Below are 22,670 nucleotides of genomic sequence, written 5' to 3'. Positions count from 1 at the left end.
AAATAATATATATTACATCTCTTACCTTCCTGTTTGCATATCTCTTCACATCAACTATTAAATTATTGAACAAGAAAATGAAGCTTTATCGTAAAAATGAAAACTTTCAAGGATACTTCCTAATCAGTACTTGAATGAAATAACTCTGAAGTATTTATAACCAGCGTTGGCGCTATCCTATTTACAATACGCACATTACAAATAATCAACATTTTCTGTATAAATATTTCAGACATTTGTTTGGCAATGGTAGGCGGAGCCACTGTAGCAGAGACGAGAACAGTACATCAGCCACCATGCTTTGTAGATGCTTCTGATGACCCTGATATCAATCAAGTGTTGAACTTTTATCTACAAAAGATTATACCTCATATTGATGTGTTAAAAATCAATTCTGGAAGTAGAAAGAACATAGTACGTACATATATATTTCAATTTCTTTACTTTAAACAAGTCTACATAGATTTCTGTCCATGGTAAATGGAATCAAAAATATGGCTTTACTATTTTCTTTTACACATGCTCACGTGTATTTTCAGTTACGTTTAAAACATAATGACGTGATAGTGAATAAATCAGTCATTTTAATTGAAAAGATAAATACTATATTCGAGATAGGATTCTTGGACATACGAACCTAATTAATAAAATCTATCTAATAATACTACTTCTGATTTAGGAGAATGTATTTCTTTCATAAAACAGAATAAAATATAGCAGGATGACGTGCATGTCATTATAATATTAATTATTTTCAGATGGAGATTGAATACTGCATCAAGTTATCTGATGCAGAAAGGGAAACTGCCAGCTTTTTCAATTTCTCAACATTAAATTCAGACACCGACAGCCGGACATTTTTACATAATGTACGTTTTTGACATTGTAAATATAACAGGGTATAGTGTATCCTTTAAGTTTCATCTAATTGTGTTCAAAAATTGTCTATAAAGTCTTAATCTATGATATAATACAGACATTATGAAAGGTTCAAGAATTGTTCTGACGGAAATTAATATCATAAGTATGCTCTTTCCATACCAGTGAATTGCTGCAGACAAAAAGTCCGTTTGAAATGCCACAATTTTCAAAAAAGATGACGCCATATATCTAAAAGTATAAAAAAAAAAGACAAGAAATGTTTCCTCGACCTATTCTGTTATCGTCTACGATTGCATATGTTTTAACAAGTAGCAGTTTAAAGTCCTCACAAACATTCTTTCATGCTGACGAAACCCCTTTTAATTCAAATTAAAATGAAGCAACAAAAGAATGGTTAAATTCTTGTTTCCGTGGTCGCATATTATTATAAATTTAGAGATAGAAATTTCTGCCGATCACGTGTGCTACTAGTCTTGAAATATCAACATTTTTAGCCGAACAGAGTACTTATAAGAGGATTTATTGGCTAAGATTTGTGATAATCTCCATTTTCAAGATACTATGCATTATATTGGATTTCCTCTGCCATCAGTTTAATTGTGATAACAAGTTTTGTCTTGTTTTTGTTCGGTTTAACGTCGCATCGAAACAATTTAGGTCATATGGCGACTTTCCAGCATTGATAATGGAGGAAGTCCTCAGGTGCCCACTCAATGCATTATTTCGTTACTGTCAGGCATCTGGGTAGGACCACCTTCCGTAAGCCAACTTGATCGCTTCCTCAAATGAAGAATTCAACGCCCCTAGTGTGGCTCGAACCCACATCGGTGAGGGGCAAGTGATTTGAAGTCAGGGTCCTTAACCGCTTGGCTATAGATACCCCTAGTGATTACAAGTAGGAGACAATATCCATTTTCAAGATATATGTGGGTTATACAATTGTTTTTACAAAACATGCATCTATGTATCATTTTGCATTTGACTTAGTAATACACTGAATAATTTTACGTAAGAGAAATATTTTGTTTCAGTTTTGTACAGATACAACATCATTTCTGAAGACAATGGAAACCCATTATGACATGCTAAATGAACTTGCCTACTACATAGTACATTTACGTCTTACGACAATTGACGAGCTCTCTGAAAATGTGTTGGCGGACATTCTACATAACATATATGACTGTATGTGCAGCATAAAGTCCGCTCTGAGATCAAAACAACACGATCCTGTAATTGAAGTTCCTAGTGGTGTCCTCTCTGATGAATTTCTACGATACTACGAAGGTAAAATAAAAAGATGCGATCAACAGTCTTTGGAATATATCACTGTACATGACATTATGAGAATTGCGAACTACCTTCAAACCGTCTACAGTCCATTTGTTGCGACAGTATCTTTATGTCTGTAAAGCAGAGCTTTGTTTCTGATTACAAACGTTTAAGTAAAAATCTATAGAAAATGTGGCATTTACTAACATGTGCTAAAATGTCGACAGTGAAAGCAAATATTTCATCTTTATTACTGCAATATTTTTATGTTCATCTAATGCAATGCTCATATCAAGGTTTTGATCAATCTATTAAACTTACACATCATAGATTTTTTAGATAAATGAAGTTGTTTACATTAACTGTATGTTATTACTTTAGTCGTTGGTACTTAAATGTGTCTATCAAAGTATCGATAGTATTGGGGAGTTGTAAAGTCAGGGTAACCCGAAACTATGTTATTTGTATTCGGTAAGGAATATTCACACACACTTGATACATAATTTATTTCTATTTATTCATTTTATTTTTGCGTATGCAATTTTGATAAGACAGCTATTGTTATTTTTTATAGTTTCCATTCCGCGAGAGTTCACATTTGACTTATTTTACTACATGTTTTATTATTGCAAGCCAACTTGTGAGAAAAGTATAGCTAAATGATAAAAATTTCGATCATTATATACGATGGCAAATGTATAATATGTGTTAAGTGATTATATAATTAATCACTTTATCAACACCATTTGCACATTCATATTACGATATTATGGGTTGGCTAGGGCCTAGAATCATTGTGTTTGAATTTATTAGTTTATATAATATATCTCCGTTTTTGTTGCTGTGGTGAAATATATTATATTTGAATCCCCATTTTAATAAATCCGTACAAATCTAAAAATAGTCTAATTATTTGCCAGAATAGCTTTATTTTTTTAAATACCTCATACTGCATTCTTTTACATTTCATGTACTTGTTCACTGTCATGGGTATTTTACGTTATTTTTTAAACATTTATTTATCAATATGTGATTTCTTAACACTTTATTTTTTTTTATTTCTATGTACAATTTTCTATTTCATCTTTGATAATAAAGTCATTTTCCATATACTTGTTTACACATTTATCCATTTAGCATATACAACATGATGCATATCTATGACTTATATTAAAATATTTAATACTTACGTTAGGTGTACAACAGTCGTTCGGTAGTAAGGAAGGATATCGTTTTGTAAAACGTGGTATTTCTATTTGCTATGTCCATAATATAGTTTATGCTACTGTTATCTCGCTATAAACAAACATGTAAATATAAACATCATTTAGAGACTAAAACCCAACAGAGCAAGGTTTCTTGATGTTAAGAAGTTAAGTAATATCATATTAATGTCAAAATTATAACACTTTTATTAGTAGTAAATTAAATAAATGACATGCACGTTTGTTTATGCTCCACCACCAGATCGTACCTCTTTAAGGTACAGAGACGCAAATAAATGTGGAGTCATTATAATTATATCAGAAATAATATACATTTATGTATACCTGTAGCAGCAAAATGTAATAATGTCCACCGTTTTGTGCCTAAACAACATGTTTATGTAGAGATAGTACCTATTTTTTTTTTCAAATCATAGGTATGAAGTTAAAAAGCTTTGAAATGAAGTCAAATGTCCATATATTTCTCAAAAAAAAGATATATTGACAATATTTTAACCAGAAGCTTAGAGTTAAAGGCATTTAATATTTTCATATAAAAGAAAATTTTGTGATCAAGGAAATGTTACTCTTATTGAACATGGAGAGCAGAAACATCAAAGGGCAATAATATATTGAATATTTTCTATTTGGGTACATTTGATTTAGCATTCAGCTGTGATCTGGATAGCCTAAATAATGATCCATGATACTATTCGCTAAAACTATAGAACATCTGGATCAGTCTGATAACAGCAAAAACAAAACAAACACTGACTCGAACCTAGGACTTCTCACACCTAAGGCACACACTCTACCACTTCCCTATAACAGCAGTAGCTATAGCTAGGCAGTTAAACTGCACCCATATTCTCTTCCCGACTACATTACGTGAACTGGAACTGTTACAATTTTGTGACAATAACATGTATTATCGGCATATTCGCTTTGTTACATAACGGCAGTTTTCTTGTAAAGAAAAAAACATAATCTAATTTTGCCAACATTTTAATCGGTCAAAACTGCCCAAATTTCTCTGACGTGTTTTAGAGTATGAGCTAACTAACTGGTAGTACCAGTGAAATATAACTTACACTGAATCTTTTATATTTGCCGTTTTAGCAGCTGGCGAACGGCAAAGACAGCGAGCTTTGACCAAATTTAAGCAATCATTTTACAAGTTTCGAGAGGATATCAATTGATAGGAAATTACAGTAACAAATTAAATACCATTCTGCAATACACAAATTCATTAGCATTCACTGTCAATCAGAATTATGACTAAGATCAACTGCCATTTATTCATTCCAATGGTTCATAGACAGCTTTCCGTTGTTTACATTTTAATCGTAACCGGTGCACTTGTAGAAACTATGTCATACGTAATCGAATAGCTTATACAACCTTTCAACGCTATTAGTGGCACAGTATTCAAGTGAAGTGTGCCTAAACAAAATTTAACCAAGAAATTCCAAATTTCTCAGTTCAAAATGGGCAATAATTCTGACAAAATGCAAGCTTAGAGTGATGATTGTCGGCCAACATATTCAGATAATGACGACAAAGACGTCTATATAGTTTTGAAAACCATAGGAGCTTTAAATGTAAACCGAAAACATCTTTGCTTGTTAACGAACCCCAGAACTTTCATTTTCAGTCGTAGCTAACCGCTCTTGAATAAAAAGTGCACGCTAAAGAGATTTCGATTTTACACAGATGCTAACTGCAGAATACGAGTGTCAATGTATGTACAGGAGATGTCATGTAGGCAGTATTTGTAAGTTATATCAGTTGTCTGTATGCTAGTAATAGGACTGAATAAAACATAAGGATGGTATTCAAACAAATGTCCTTTATATGTCATACGTAATCGAATAGTTTTTGATGTATTCCTTATTTGAATACATTAGTTAGGTGAAAAGCGTATTCTACGTTTTTGAAATATGCATCCGGAATATATTTTGGTAGCAAAAATCAGTTCAACTGATAGCTCTTGTTGATCATGTATTAACAAAATAATCAGTAACAATATTCGACAAATAAATACATAGTCAAATTATCGCAATGGGCAAGATATTTTTAGAAATGGAGAACGATACAAACTATTATATATAGATAAATGAAAAATTATATTTAGGATATTATAGATCATAAAAAATCAGATTGCATTTCAAGTCGCATTTTAAAGTGAAAATAAACAAGTACTACATAATAGAAAATAGTGAGTGCTTGATTGAAATTATGTTTTCTATTCAAATCATTTAATTTGTGTTTTTTTGTGTGCGTGTTTTAATTTGTACTTATTCAATTTAATATTATATTGATAAAATTATTTACTTATCAATATAGTACTTTAAGTATGATCTTGGCAGTTGTGGCGTTTAATATCTTTATTCTGTCAAATAAAGACAAGATTACTTTCTGTGAGATATATATCTCTGATATATATTCGTTAAGTATCATACATTATTGTGAAAGTGGAAAAGCCATACATCTCCTTAGATGGAGGTACATGTATATCTATTCAAATAAAACTTACGACGATATAAATATGTGACAAGCTATCAGTAGCCGGTTTTAAGGATTATGAAATTTACTGTGTTTATTTTGGACACTATTTCTTGTCGGATAATTTAGATTTATTTCTTCCTGGCTTATTTTCTTGCCCCCAACACTACATGCTGAAATAACAGTATTATGAAAAGTCACCCGCAAGGCAAAGAGTATATGATGCATTTATACTCGGCAGAGACCAACATTTGGCTATAATTCAACTCGTACCATAAATTCATGATACGCCATATATCTTATATCATGTTATCCGTTTATAAAATGTATTTCAAATAAATTGTATGCGATTGACGCTTCATTTCAATTTATCTTTTAGAACTTTGTTTAGTAAGTGTCGTAAAAATCAGATGAGCTTTATATGTAAAAACGTTAGCTCGTTAACGAAACCTATTCAGTTATAGAAGTTGTTCACACGCTAGTAATATGTATGATTGAAATAAAAGAGCAATATTCAAACAAACGTCCTTTATATGCCATACTTCATCGAATTGCTTTTGATGGAATCGTTAATACATGAGTGTGTAGGTGAAAAGCATATGCCATGTTTTTTAAATATAAATTTTATGCATGAGGAATATATCTTGATAGCAAAAATCTGTTCAACTGATAGCTCTTGACAATCATGTAGTTACAAACATTCGGTAACATTATTTGACATATATAATATAATATAATATAATATAATATAATATAATATATTGTAACGTGATGTGATGTGATGATATGTGATGCGATGTGACATGACGTGACGTGACGTACGTGACGTGAAGTGACGTGACGTGACGTGACATGAATTGACAAGACATGAAATGACATGACATGACATTATATGATTCGATACGATACGATACGATATGTGAGTCTTATTGAACAAAAAGAAAACATTCCAATCATTGAAAGACGACAAAGACAAAGAACAAATATCGACTATTTAAAACACAGATACTGTAAACATCATATCCAAATACGTATATATTTTTATACCATTGTAGTCACTATATTTGGCAAATGAAGTGTTAAGATTTTATGAATCAATCTTTTAGCGACTTAATAATATTTTATTAAAGTAGTAAAAAACCAACCACAGATAACGAATTGTGTGTAAAATAAAGGTATATGTGAATCAGAAAAAGAACGGAAATTATCTCTTCGAGAATTTATATATTGTACACTTGACATGTTGTTTTTTTGTTACAATAATACACTGTCGTCAGATTTTTGGACAGGGAAGCTAATTAGAAGGAACAACCAACGGCGGATGGTTTTTATATATTTATGTGTCTACGTTTCGGGCAATATACTAGACCTTCTTCAGGAGTACAAATAAACAAAAATTATCATCTAATTAATACAAATCGCGGTTGTTATGGTACATGACTTTTACTATATATAGAAATGTTTATTATCCGCAATGTTTGTGGTTTAGTTAAACTACCACTTTGTGGAGTAGATTAATACAAAGTATGTAAAATGTAATTGAAAAAAAAATCAAACTGAACGGAATGTGTTTGCTCCTTAATATTGGTCTTTCTTTGGGTGTGGTATTTTTGTGGACTTTGGTCCGTTTTATGCCATTATTTTATTCCTGGTACTACTTGAAATCGTAGGATGATGGTAGCCTCAAATGTAAGTATCCGTAGAAAAATTTACAGCTTGTATAATATGAGCTATGATATACATTGTGCTTCAAGACGCAGTTTTAACAGTTGTTATATTTATTATTGTTTCCATTCAAAATATTTGTATACTAAAGTTTCAATTAAATCTGGACTAGAGAACATGTGAGAGGCATTTCATGCTTCACTACTTCTTATGAACAGACTATCAAACCGAGCTATCTTTTAGTTTGCTTGTTTGAGGTCCATTATAAGAAAGAATCTTTTTCAACTCCATTTATTTTTACGAAGTTTGACATTTGCAAAACAATAGTCAAAAACGAGGATATTAAATGAAGACGAACATGTAAATAATAAATTCAATGACATATTGACACGATAGTTACTTCGCCAGTGAAATAGAACGTGTTCAAAAACGAAATGCGAAGAAACATTTACTCTATTCAGTGTTACATGATGTATCATGTGCAAACAAGCTATCAGTTTTGGTTTCTGACTGCAGTAGTTGTTTTTCTTTCTTTCTTTTAAAAACAAATGATATTTGACTAAGTTTTACATTTTCTTAATCTAATTTTTTCAGGATTACTATTTATTATATATAAACCAGATTTTAAAACCATATATCTATAAAAGCTACACATAATTTTCTTCTTTTTTGCACGCCTGAGTAACATTTGCTTGAATTATATGACATTCGTATATCCAGTTTGTTTGTACTTCAGTTTCGAAGGAATATGTTCTCTAGTTATTAGATAAAACAAAACCGAGTCTAAGACACCTTTCATGCAAACAGTTTTTCTTTAGAATGATTCCAAATAAGAACATATCTGAATAGTTGTGGCATTGAACTTTTGTCTGAGGTCCATCCATTTATTTTCTGTTTGTTAATAGAAATCTCTAATATTACAGAATGTTTATATAAGAAGAAAATTTACATGGTAGAACAAACATGTAAAATAATGAATCGAGAGTTTGTGTATAGTATTTTCCAACTGAATTCCAGTTTTGTAATTCCAAGTAAATTATTCTAAATATTGTTTTACATGTAAACCTGCTAAGATTATCTATAGGTTATACATATTCAAAGCCCCATCTTCACGATCGAATGGCAATTTGTTCTTTGCTGTTTGTCGTCTCATAGAAAGTATCGCTTAACTAGTTCAAGTTCTTTGATATACTTATCTGGAATTTTTCTGATCTCTATTTCAAAATGTTTTTATATAACTTTTTCTTTTTAAATTAAGTGTGAGGAATCTTGATTTTCATTTTTTCGAGGCAACATTTAATCAGAATATCATTTAAATATGTGTTACCTGAGTGACAAACGCCTATTTTTTTTTTTTTTTTTTTTTTTTTTTTTTTACATAATTGTTTTCCCAGTTTATGTCTTTGAATTTTGGAGACCCTTCTTCTCATGAACATATAGACTTAACCTAGCTTCAAGTCAAATGTTTTGCGAATTAATTTTTTTTTTGATACCACGGTAAATATTCAATTTGGCTTACAATTCAGCAATTGGCTCTGCTTGTGAAGTGCAAAGCAGAAGTGCTATTGGACAATCATGTTTTACTAAACGGGAATAAATGAAGAAAATAGATATAAACCATTGTCTGTATTGCAGGTTTTGAATCAACCAAAAGTGTTTGAACTAAATTATTTCCTAAATTTGATATTTAAGCCGAACATTTCTAGATATATCAGAAAATTCCAGTTCCATTTTACTCTGCAAAAGAATTCTCTTTGATCTAGAAATGCCATTACCGTTATGTTTTGTTACCATCTGCGAAATATGTTATATCTTGTTAAAAACAATTTACTTTTGACATAATTCGACCTTAAGGTATTAGAAGCGAAAAAGATTACCTCCTTTTTGAAGAGTATTCAATACCTACCATAAACCTACCTTTACTGCAATTCTCAGGGGGATATAGGTTCAAGACCTACTGCGGCCAATTGTTTTTCCTTATTTTCCTTTTTGTTCTAGTAGGTTTTTACTTCTTTCAAGACTTATAATTGATCTATTGTACAAAAATGGAAAACAGAAAATTTAATAGGCGATTTCTTGCTGTTCAAAGTGAATTTACTGATTAAACAGAAGGGTAGAGTTACACATCTTTAAATATATTGAGTTACATGCGGTAAAAGTTCTCTATTTTGCTATCACTCTTTAGATTACGTATCGTGGAAGAAATTTAGGTAGGTTTTACGTCTGCCCCAAGGTTACTTTTGAATAAAGTAAGCAAAATTCAAAACAGAAACACAGGATTCGACCTTATTTTTTCAATGTTGTACTTAGAAATTTGTCTCATTAAATCCGTTTACTTGAGGCACCCTAGAAAAAATGATATTGACATTTTTATTTTGTGTTTTATAATTGTTTACCAATAGTTTGATGTTTCTTTTATTAAAATTAATGGTAAAATGAGTTCTATGCAAACGTTTTAGATAGTGGCCATCACTTTGAAATTTGTCTCTACTTGAGCTTGAGAAGATACCATTAGTTATACAAAATTTATAAAAAAAAAACGGCACCGTAAAAGTTGTTAAAAATTTGCCAAACAATGCAAAACACGGTCACCTTTAAGAATATACTATGCAAATGCCATTTTGTAAACATTACTATTAGGCATAATCTCTAATACCTTAAAGAAATCCTTTCTGATCGGTATGAATTAATTTTGATAGAAGTGGCTTAACACGATCTGCGAGATATTTTGCAATACTTATTATATTATAATCTACATTCAAAAATGTTACAAGACGATAGTTCATAAGAAATTTACTATATAAATATTCGTATAATAAGTAGAGAACACCTCTGTCTTACACCTTATTCTTATTAAAGAAATTATTATGGAGATATGACCTGAGAATAACTTATATTTACGTCCCACTGAAAAGTATGTCTAAAACCTAGTTTCTACTCCTCTTTATATTTATCTCTGTGTACCATCTAGCATATTTCCTCTTTAACTGTAAGTATTATTTAAAACGTGTATCATAAAACTTAAATTCCTTTAATTTCCCTTTGCATTCTAAAAGCGTTGGCATATTCCATATCAAAATAGTGTTTTTTCAAACTTTACCTAAAGAATGCACTGCCTAATTTTGCGACGGATGTGTTGTAAATCTTGGTTAACTTAATTACTTCAAATCGCTGGGTCTGAAAGCACCATGTTTATATTTGCATCCGCAGGATCTAAACATTTGTAACTAAGTAAGATTTCCTACATTCCGTTACTTTCGTTTCGCTTTTGCTTTCTTAAAGAAGGGTATAAAAGTCTGTAACGCAGTAGCCTGACATCACAGAATCTATTTCAAACCTAAAAGAGTTGAAATGGACTTACGATTTGTTTGTATGAGATTTTATAGATATAGGCCATTTCATAACTCTTATATTATATTTCTACTTAAACTTTTGTTTTATATTAACATAACAATACTTTCTTTCAGATGTAAATACCCTGGTGTTTGGTGTTCAAAATGTACAAATTCAAGAAGTATACAATTTGAAGCAGTTATTGTTTTAACACCAGTAAAACACCAAAACACTTCGTTCATTTAATTTTGTGTCAAATAGAATACATTACGTCTTTTAATGTCCTGTTTGAATGTCTCTCCACCTCAACTATTTAGTTATAGTACAAGAAGAAAATGAAGCTTTATCGTAAAAATAAAAACTTGCAAGGGTACTTCATAGTGTTTTCTAATCAGTTCTTGAATGAAAAAGTATTTATAACCTGCTTTGGCGCTATCCTTTTACAATACGCACACTACAATGAATCAACATTTTCTTATAAATATTTCAGACATTTGTTTGGCAATGGTAGGTGGAGCCACCATACAAGAGAAAAGTACAGCACATCAGCCACCATGCTTTGTGGACGCTTCTTCCGATGACCTTGAGATCAATCAAGTGTTGAACTTTTATCTACAAAAAATTATACCTCATATTGATGTGCTAAAAATCAATTCTGAAAGTAGAAAGAACATAGTACGTACTCACATATTTCAATTCTTTTACTTTAAAAAAGTCTACATAGATTTCTGTCCACGGTAAATGGAATCACAAATATAACTTTACTATTTTCTCTATCACATGCGCACATGTATTTTCAGTTGTGTTTAAAACATGATGACGTGATAGTGAATAAATCAATCATTTTAGATGAAATGATAAATAATATATTCGAATAAACGATTCCTGGACATACGAACCTAATTAATAAAATTTATCTAATAATAATTACTATTTCTGATTTACGACAAAGTATTTCTTTTATAAGTGGATTAAAATAAAATAAAATATAGCAGGATGACATGCATGTCATTATGATATTAATTCTTTTCAGATGGAGATAGACTACTGCATCAGGTTATCTCATGTCGAAAGAGAAACTGCCAGCTTTTTCAATTTCTCAACAATAAATTCAGACACCGACAGCCGGACATTTTTACATCATGTACGTATTTGACATTGTAAATATAATAGGGTATAGTGTATCCTTCAATTCGTGTAATTGTGTTCAAATATGCTCTCTAAAGTCTTGTTCTATGACATAATACTGACTCTTTGAAAGGTTCAAGAATTGTTCTGACAGAAATTGATATAAGATGTATGATCTATTCACACAGGCGAATTGCTGCAGAGATAAATAAGTTTGACATACCATAATTTACATAAAAGAAGATGGCCATATATTTCAAAGTTAAAAAAAGCGAATTTGACATTAAATGTTTCCTCTACCTGAAAGTGTTGTCATCTACAATAGCATAGGCTTTAACAAGTAATAGTTTAAAGTCCTCACAAACGATTCTTTGTCTTTGACGAAATTCCATTTAATTCATATTCAAATGAAGCAATAAAAGAATGGTTAAATTCTGGTTTCAGTGCTCGCATACAAATATAAATATAGAAACTCTGAGAATATCTAGACACGATAAATGTTTCAAATGCAGCTAAAGCAAGTTGATTTTGTTTGCTTGCTTTTTGCCGATTACGTGTGCTAATAGTATTGAAATAGCAACATTTTTAGCCAAACAGAGTAATTATAAGTGGATTTATTTATTAAGATTGGTGATAATATCCATCGTTCAAGATAATATGCACTGGTTGTGCACCAGGTGCCCCCTCCGTGCATTATTTCGTTACAGTTAGGAATCTGGGTAAAACCACCGACCTTCCGCAAGCCTCGGCGTTTTCCTTAAATGAAAAATTCAACGTCCCGACAGTGGCTCGAACCCACATTGGTGAGATGCAAATGATTTGAAGTCAGTTACCTTAACCGCTCGGCTATGGATGCCCCTAGTGATAACAAGTAGGAGAGAATATCCATTTTTAAGATATATTTGCGTTATACAGTTGTTTTTATGAAAATGCATTTATGTATCATTTTGTCTTGACTCAGTAATGCACTGAATATTTTATCTAAGAGAAATATTTTGTTTTAGTTTTGTACAGATACAACATCATTTCTGAAGACAATGGAAACCCATTATGACATGCTAAATGAACTTGCATACTACATAGTACATTTACGTCTTACGACAATTGACGAACACTCTAAAAATGTGTTGGCGGACATTCTATATAACATATATGACTGTATGTGCAGCATAAAGTCCACTCTAAAATCAAAACAACACGATCCTGTAACTGAAGTTCCTAGTGGTGTCCTCTCTAATGTATTTCTACAATACTACAAAGGTGATATAAAAAGATGCGATCAACAGTCTTTGGAATATATCACTGTACATGACATTATGAGAATTGGCAGCTACCTTCAAATAGTATACAGTCCATTTTTTTCGACAGTATCTTTATGTCCATAAAGCAGAACTTTGTTTCTGATCACAAACGTTTAAGTACTAAATACAGGTAATGTGACATTTTCTAACGTGCTAAAATGCCGACACTGAATGCAAATATTTCATTTTGTTGATATTATTACTGCAGTGTTTTTATGTTCATCTAATGCAATGCTCATATTAAGGTTTTGGTGAATCTATTAAACTTAGTTATCATAGAAATTTTTATCAGTTTTACATGTATCCACTTAAAATCATAGATAAATGAATTCGTTTCCATTAACTGTACTTTTTTACATTAGTCCTTGGTATTTAAATGTGTCCATCAAAGTATCAATAGTAATAGGAGTAGTAAAGACAGGATAACCCGGAACAATGTTGTTTTATTTAATAAGGAATATTCACACACACTTGATACTTAATCTATCTTTATTTATTCATTATTTTTGCGTAAGACCGCTATTGTTATATTTTTTATAGTTTCCATTCCGTGAGAATTCACATCTGACTTATTTTGCTACAAGTTTTTACTATTGGAAGCCAGCTTGTTAGAAAAGGATAGCGAAATTTCGAACATTATATACGATGGCAAATGTTTAATATTATGTTAAGTAATCATAATTAAACACTTTATCAACACCATTTGAGCATGAATCTATGTCTTTGAATTTAGTAGTTTATATATCTCTGTATTTGTTGCTATAGTGAAATATATTATATTTGAATCCCAATTTTTAAAGATCCGTTTAAATCTTAGATTTATCACAATACTTGTCAGGATAACATAATGTTTTTAAATGCCTCATACTGCATTCTTTTACATTTCATGTACTTGTTCACTGTCATTGATATTTTTCAAATATTTATTTATCAACTAATGATTTGTTAAGATTTTTTTTTCTTTATTTCTGTGTACAATTTTTCATCCTTGATAATAAAGTCATCTTCCATATATTTGTTTCCACATTTATTCTGTAGCATGTACAACATGATGCATATCTATGACTTACATTGAAATATTTAATACTAACGTTACGTGTACAACAGTCATTTGATAGTAATTAAAGGAAGAATATTATTTTGTAAAATATGGCACTTCTATTTTCTACGTCCTCTTTTTATAAACAAACATATAAATATAAATACCATTTTAGAAACTAAAAACGAACTGACCAAGGTTTCTGGATGTTATGAATTTGTTAAGTAATATTATGGTAATGTCAAAATCATATCAATTTTATTAGTTGTTATAAATCACATGCACGTTTAAGCTCCACCACCAGATTGTACCTCTTTAACGTACAGAGACGCAAATAAATGTGGAGTCATTATATATGAGAAATAATATACATTGATGTATACCTGCAGCAGCAAAATGTAATAATGTCCTTCGATTTGTGCCTAAACAACTTTTTGATGAATTATAACATACATTTTTTCTTTAACTCAGTATTCTATGACAACATTATACAAACAGTACAATCTTATTATCCATAATATTCCTTAATCAGGCACATAATTATAAAATTGTGCTTTTACCACCTAGTTTCATTTTAGTACTGGTTCTGCCCAGAATTACCCTTACATTTCTTCGACTAGTTAAAAGAAAAGCGTGTGATCTAAATCATAATAAACGTTGAGATATCATTTTACGGCGCAACTGAATCACACTTCTGTCAGCCTTGTTCGAAACGTCGTGTACACAAAACAAACAACCACTTTTCTAAGTACATTATTCTGACGAAAGCAAGTGAGAGATTTGTTTCTTGACGAACCTACGCAGCTAATGATAAAAACAACATAATACAACGTTTCAGCGCTATTAGTGACACAGCATTCCAGTGAAATGTGCCTAAACAAAATTTATCCAAGAAATTCCAAATTTCTCAGTACAAAAGGGCCATAATTCTGACAAAATTCAAGCTTAGGGTAATGATTGTCGGCCAACATATTTAGATAATGACGACAAAGAAGTCTGTATAGTTTAAAAAGCTATAGGAGCTTTAAATGTAAACCGAAAACATCTTTTGCTTGTTAACGAACCCCAGAATTTTCAATTATACTCGTAGCTAACCGCTCTTGAGCAAAATTTGCATGCTAAAGAGACTTCGATTTTATACAGATGACAACTGCAGTATACGAGTATCAATGTATGTACAGGACGTGTCGTGTAGGCAGTATGTGTAAGTTAGTAATAGGACTGATTAAAGCGTAAGGATGATATTCAAACAAATGTCCTTTATATGTCATACTTCATCGAATAAATTTTGATGTTTTCGTTATTTGAATACTTGAATGTTTAGGCTTGTTTGCTTGTTTTAAGTTTAACGCCTTAGCTTTTCATGATCAACAAAAAAATCAGTAACATTATTCAACAAGTATATATATATATATATATATATAGTCAAAATCTCCGAAAGGGGATTAGAGGTTAAGAAGATATTTTTTTAGAAATGGAGAATGGTACAAACTTTTGTATATATGTAGTTGAAAAATTATATTTAGGAAATTATAGATCTTAAAAACAGCATTTCATTTCAAGTCCCATTTTAAAGTGAAAATAAACAAGTACTACAAAGTCTTAATAGAAAATATTGAGTGTTTGATTGAAATTATGTTTTCTATGCAATTCATTTAATATGTGTTCTCTTGTGTGCGTTTTTAATCTGTGCTTATTCGGTTTAATTTTATATTGAAACAAGTATTTAATTATTTATATAGCACTTTAAGTATGATCTCGGCAGTTGTGCGTTTAATATCATTATTCTGTCAAATAAAGAAAAGATTACTTTCTGTGATATATGTCTCTGATGCATTCGTTAATTATCATACATTACTGTGAAAGCGGAAAAGCCATACATACATTGTAGGTATATCTATTCAAATAAAACTTACGACGATATAAATTTGTGACAAGCTATCAGTAGACGGTTTTAAAGATTATGAAATTTACTGTGTTTATTTTGAGCACAATTTCTTGTCAGATGATTTATTTTTATTTCTACCTGGCTTATTTTCATGCCCTCAACACTGCTGAAATATGAAAAATCACCCGCTAGGCAAAAAGTATAATTATGATGCAGTTACACTCGGCAGAGACCCACATTTGACTTTAATTCAACTCGTACCATAAATTCATGATACGCCATATATCTTATATCATATTATCCGTTTACAAAATGTATTTCAATTAAATTGTATGCGATTGACGCTTCATTTCAATTTATCTGTTATAACTATGAATAAGGATAAACTAAGCGAATGAAATAAAACTTATTGTGATGTAAGTTTATTCATATATAGTAAGTATCGTGTGTAGTACTTATACTCTTAGCATATAGCATGTGACTTTATTAGTGTTGAAACTGTGGACCTTTTTCCCCCTAATGTTTACATGTGTCAGCCTACAGATGGCACGATATAGCTGAAGGAACTGTTTTTATCAGATGCATCGAATTTTACTCTGCGTTCTGTATTTCGGTTCTTTTATTCTGAATGTGCACGTGATGAAATGAATTATTATGTTGACTGACCTGGAAATGTCAAAATGATAATACTTCATATATTTATGACTGGAAGATTTGTGATGATACCAAATCCGCATAGTACTATTACCGGCTTGAATGATGTCGCATCATCGACGCTATCAACAGAGGGAGCCAAAAGATGAATAACCCAGATTGGATAATAAGACTTGGAACAACTATATCAAAACTTACTTTTGATTTAACTTTCAGTACATCACTATAAACAATCAATAAATTATAATTAATACTTGTTAATATTGCCCTGAGTTATTAATAATGTTCGAAGTATAGGCATAGGAATCAGAGGTCAATATAATTGCACCTTTACTTACCCTACCTGTTCTGTACTACAATACCTGTTCTATTGCGATATTTTGATACAAGTAAAACTGTATTATCTTCACTATAAAATGCAAAAAGTGATATTTCATTTTATTATTGGCTGGTTAAAAGTTAATTTTGTACCATACAATAGCTGACAAAACATCTGAAACATCTTTATAAAATGAAAACGTTCCAATGCCCAGACCTTCTGATTGTAAAATGAAATCAATCTTTGCAGCTTTAAGCGACCTCGGAACATTTTTATAGAAAACACTAGTAGTAAAACACGTAAATTTGATTTCTTGGGGGCGGAGAAGGAGGTTGACGTATGTAATTGATAAGTGTTTGTCGTTGTTTTTTTTTCTGTTGCGCTCTTTTCAAACGAAATTCACCCACCGTAAATATAAGATAATCTGTAAAATAAAGGTATATGTGAATCAGAAGAAGAACGGAAGTTATCCCTTTGAGAATTTATATCTTGCATACTTGACATCTTGTTTTTTCTTACAATAATGCACTACAAAGATTAAAGATTAACTGCAATGGAAGGAAGATCATTTAGTGGATTCGTCAGATTTATTGTTATCAGTCAGTGATATACTAGAATGATTTAATAAAATTGTATCATAGCTTGGTGTTTTTTTTTCTTATCAACGGACATTGTTGCGAGTAAATCGTTTACACCAAGGGCATTTTATTCCAGGTTATGGGTTAGGGAGGGTTATGGTTAAGTGAAGGAGAGGAACCATAAGATATGACAACATTTCTACAAATTCTTCACTGATCCTCAATGTTGTCTTTACGAGTTCAGTTTATGCTTTATTGCTATGTATGTTATGTGACACGCGATTATACCGTCATGACCATACACTAATTGTGATATAAATGTAACAAATCTTGTTTTTTTCAAACGTCTTTGAAACTATTTCTTTCAAGCATAAACTTGAGTTTACAATATATAAAACCTTTCGGGCTTAGAAATTTATTCATAGCAAGAACTGTTGATGTTAGAGCTAGTTAAGAAAATTTGAAGATTTTAATCAATAAAACTTCATAAAGCATTATAAGCATAACCCAAATTGCTTTTATTGTCTCGTGACTTGCCCTGTCCCATGTCCCTACTTATATCATATTTGTTATCCATACATTAAACAATCTAGTTTGCCTTTTATAACATGATAATTGCGTGTTAGATTTACAATGTTATAGGCTGCCTAAAATTTTACTTCGGGAATACATTTGCCGCTTTTAAAATTCTCATCCTTGAATACAAGTGTAAGATACATGAGGAGAGATGTGTTGCAAATTTCATTATCTTCACAAACAAATACAATAAGATCGAGACTGCCACTATTTGGACGAACATCGCAATTATAAATTCAATGATATTTTGACAAGATAGTTACTTCGTGAGTGAAATAGAACTTGTTCAAAAACAAAATGCGAAGTACAATTTGACGAAGTCTCTTTTCTGTTCTTGAGCCTATCTATATATCATTATACACAACATGGTGAAACAAACCAATTCTATATACATACGCGGCAAAGACTAAATAGATTTCAATAATTGTAGTTTTCATACTATCAACGTTGTGCCATTTTATTAGTTGCTTATAAAATGGTGATCTATTTACAAATATGTCTTTGTTTCCAAATATATATTTCCCATTTTGTTAAAATATAATTGCATTAACCAATTTGTCATCATAGCAAATGTAAAAGAAGACTCAAATTTTTAAACAATATTTCCAAGTCCTAATTTAAAAGAAAACAATAGTCTTATACAAAAATTCATAAAAGTTTCTTTGTGTCTTTGGCATATATTCAAATTCTATTTTATATTTTATTACGTCTGAAGTTACGTGCTGTGAACATTACATCGTGTAAATATTTCTGCTAGAACAGTTTTGCTTTTCTGAAGAAAAGGGACCTGAAATCCAACCCTATATAGTTTTTCATGATATATCATGTGCAAACAAGGAATCAGTTTTGGTTTCAGACTGCAGTAGTTCTTTCTTTCTTTCTTCTTAAAACAAATGATATTTGTTTTACAATTTCTTGATCTAATTTTTCAGGATCACTATTATTATATATAAATCAGATTCTTAAACCGTATATCTATAAAAACTATACTTAATTTTCATCTTTGTGCACGCTGAGTAACATTTGCTTAGATTATTTGACATTCGTATATCCAGTTTGTTTGTACTTCAATTTTGAAGGAATATGGTAACTAGTAAAAAAGAAAAAACAAAACCGCGTCCGAGGCACCTTTCATGCAATAGTATCTCTTTAGAATGATTCGCGTTGAACTTTTGTCTGAATTTCATCCATTCATTTTCTGTTTGTTTATCTCTAATATTACAGAATGTTTACATAAGATGAACATTTACAAGGTAGAAAAAAAAATGGTACTTTCTTCGAAGAAAAAAGTGTTTGGGTCGACCTGTTGGACAATTCAACAATTCACTCTACTTTCGTGTGTCGTATACTTACTGAACATCCGTTCTAGTCGGGTGCTATTTATCACGGTGTGAAGATTATATGGAACTGCTGCGTGATCAAAGCATGTTTCCTTTAATAAGTTACCTAATTACGGCGCGTGATAGGGCAGTAATAGCGTACTGTTAAACTGTCCAACAGGTAAACCAAAACCATTTTTTCTTTTTTTCTTCGAAGAAAGTACCATTTGAATTGAGCCAGTTGGACAGGGCATTACTAAGATGTTTGACATATTCTCAACAAAAAACAATAGACAATTACAAACAATGGCTGCAAGGAGTATGTTCATTTGCTTTTTGGATGCAGTAAAACAGAGTGAGACATTGTGAGTGAAAACTGTCATTTTTAATTTCTTTAAATTGACGTGCATTAATATCAGACAACAAAAGAAGATTTATTCAAATTATCACAGTTAAATAATGTCTATCTTATACAATTAATTGAAAGCAAAGACGGGTCAACAAAAACCGCCAAAGATGCAACATTATTGCATCAACCCACCCAAACTCTTCCCAGCATGAACGACAAGTGAATTCAGATTCCTATTAAACACTAATGAAACTAAATGGCACATAGTTTACAAATGACTGGAGCAAAAAGAATCTAATAAAAATTAATACATACCAACATTTAGAATTCATAATCAACAGTGTAGACAGCAGTCTTATGCTGAACTGTCTATTATAATAATTTCCATTTTACTCTGCAAAAGAATTTTCTTTTATGCAGAAATGCCATCACCCTATTTTTTTGTTACCATCTACAAAATCTGTTTTATATTGTTAAAAACAATTAACTTTTGCCATATTTTGACCATAAAGAAATCTTTTCTGATCGGTATGAATTGAATTTGACAGAAATCGCTCAATAATTTCTGCGAGATATTTTGCAATACTTATTATATTATAATCTACATTCAAAAATGTTAAAAGACGGTAGTTCATAAGAAATACTCTATCTAAATATTCGTATAATAAGTAGAAAATACCTCTGCTTGACATCTTATTCTTATTTAAGAAATAATTTATAGCAAAACGGTGCTTTAATACTATTTATACAAGATGGACGCCGGGCGTAATAATTTCACGACGGTGCAGCCTGAGAGAATTATGTTAAACGACGTATAACCGCCCGAGAGTATAAATAGTATTAAAACAATGTTTGCTTAAAGTATTTCGATTCTAATATGAATTCTATTTAAACATTTAGATCAAATATGACAGACCTGCTTTTTCGCGCATATATGACGCCAACTGTTCGGTCGTCAAGCTCCTTTGTTTATGCATGCCAGGACCTGGAATGGTAATACGACCTGTGGAAAAGATGGCGAATTATTCTGCAAAGCGAGTAACCAACTTAATATATGTGTAAATTAATCTAAACAGTTGTTCCACGTGATATTTCGTTTTAAACATGATAGTAAGTAAAACATTTGATCAAATTTGAAAGCGCTATATGGCGCTAAATATCACGTCGACGTGACATCAACATTATATCCTTGTGATGAATAAGCATTGTTAGTCATATTAGAATAAAAACATATATTACGGCGATATGACAGGAGAATAAATTAAACTTACGTCCCACTGAAACGCATGTCTAAAACCTAGTTCCTACTCCTCTTTATATTTATCTCTGTAAAACCATCTAGCGCATTTCCTCCTTAACTGTAAGTGTGGTTTGAAACATGTATCATAAAACTTAAATCCCTTTAATTTCCCTTTGAATTCTGAAAGCGTTGGCGAACTCCATATCAAAAGAGTTTTTTTTTTTTCAAAATTATCCTAACGCATTTACTGCCTTATTTTGCGACGGACGTGTTGTAAATCTTGGTTAACTTAATTACTTCAAATCGCTGGGTCTGAAAGCACCATGTTTATATTTGCATCCGCAGGATCTAAATATTTGTAACTAAGTAAGATTTTATACATTCCGTTACTTTCTTAAAGACGGGTATAAAAGTCTATAACTCAGTAGCCTGACATCACATTACCTATTTCAAACCTAAAAAAGTTGAAATGGACTTACGATTTCTTTGTACGAGATTTTATAGATATATGCAATTTCATAACGCTTATACGATATTTAAAAGCATTTAAAGACACTATCTGCTACTAAAACGTTTGTTTTATATTAACATGGCAATACTTTTTTTCAGATGTAAATACCCTGGTGTTAGGTATTCAGAATGTACAAATACAAAAATACAATTTGAGACAGCTTTTGTTTTAACACCAGTAAAACACCAAACACTTGTTCGATTAAGTATTTTAGTTGTATTCTCTACTGAAATAAAGACGAAAATATCCGTTTTGTGTCAAATAGAATATCTTACATCTTATACCGTCCTGTTTTCATGTCTATTCACCTCAGCCTTTTAGTTATGGTACAAGAAAATGAAGCTTTATCGTAAAAATGAAAACTTGCAAAAGTACTTCATAGTGTTTCCTAATCAGTACACAAACAAGAGAGCTCTGAATTATTTATAACCTGCGTTGGCGCTATCCTTTTACAACAAGCACACTACAGTGAATCAACATTTTCTGTATAAATATTTCAGACATTTGTTTGGCAATGGTAGGTGGAGCCACTATACAAGAGAAGAATACAGTACATCAGCCACCATGCTTTGTAGATGATTCTGATGACCCTGAGATCAATCAAGTGTTGGACTTTTATCTACAAAAGATTATACCTCATATTGATGTGTTACAAATCAATTCTGAAAGTAGAAAGAACATAGTACGTACATACGTATTTCAATTTCTTTACTTTAAACAAGTCTACATAGATCTTTGTCCACGGTAAATGGAATCACAAGTATGTCTTTACTTGTATTTCTTATATTGTTATATTTTCTTGTCCTTCGTGATCATTGATTTCAACAGATTTAGAAGATTGAATACTGCTTAGGCCGGTGCTAGCGGGCGTGAGCAGTGTTGCATTTATGAACAGACTCAATCAAA

At 31.0% G+C, this 22,670-nt stretch overlaps 1 protein-coding gene across 1 annotated transcript; it reads left to right on the top strand.

Moving 5' to 3' along the window:
- Positions 1–240: 240 nt before the first annotated feature.
- On the top strand, positions 241–3,465 carry LOC123547956 (uncharacterized). Its single transcript, XM_045335199.2, has 3 exons — positions 241–414; positions 759–869; positions 1,914–3,465. Exons 1-3 carry the CDS (start codon positions 247–249, stop codon positions 2,292–2,294), a joined length of 660 nt encoding a protein of 219 aa, XP_045191134.2. The 5' UTR covers positions 241–246; the 3' UTR covers positions 2,295–3,465.
- Positions 3,466–22,670: the final 19,205 nt, after the last annotated feature.

This window comes from Mercenaria mercenaria, chromosome 9 (genome assembly GCF_021730395.1).
Source record: "Mercenaria mercenaria strain notata chromosome 9, MADL_Memer_1, whole genome shotgun sequence".
NCBI classification, from domain to species: Eukaryota; Metazoa; Mollusca; class Bivalvia; order Venerida; family Veneridae; genus Mercenaria; species Mercenaria mercenaria.
Note: the sequence above shows the minus strand (reverse complement) of the source record. Positions and strands in the feature narration are given on the sequence as shown.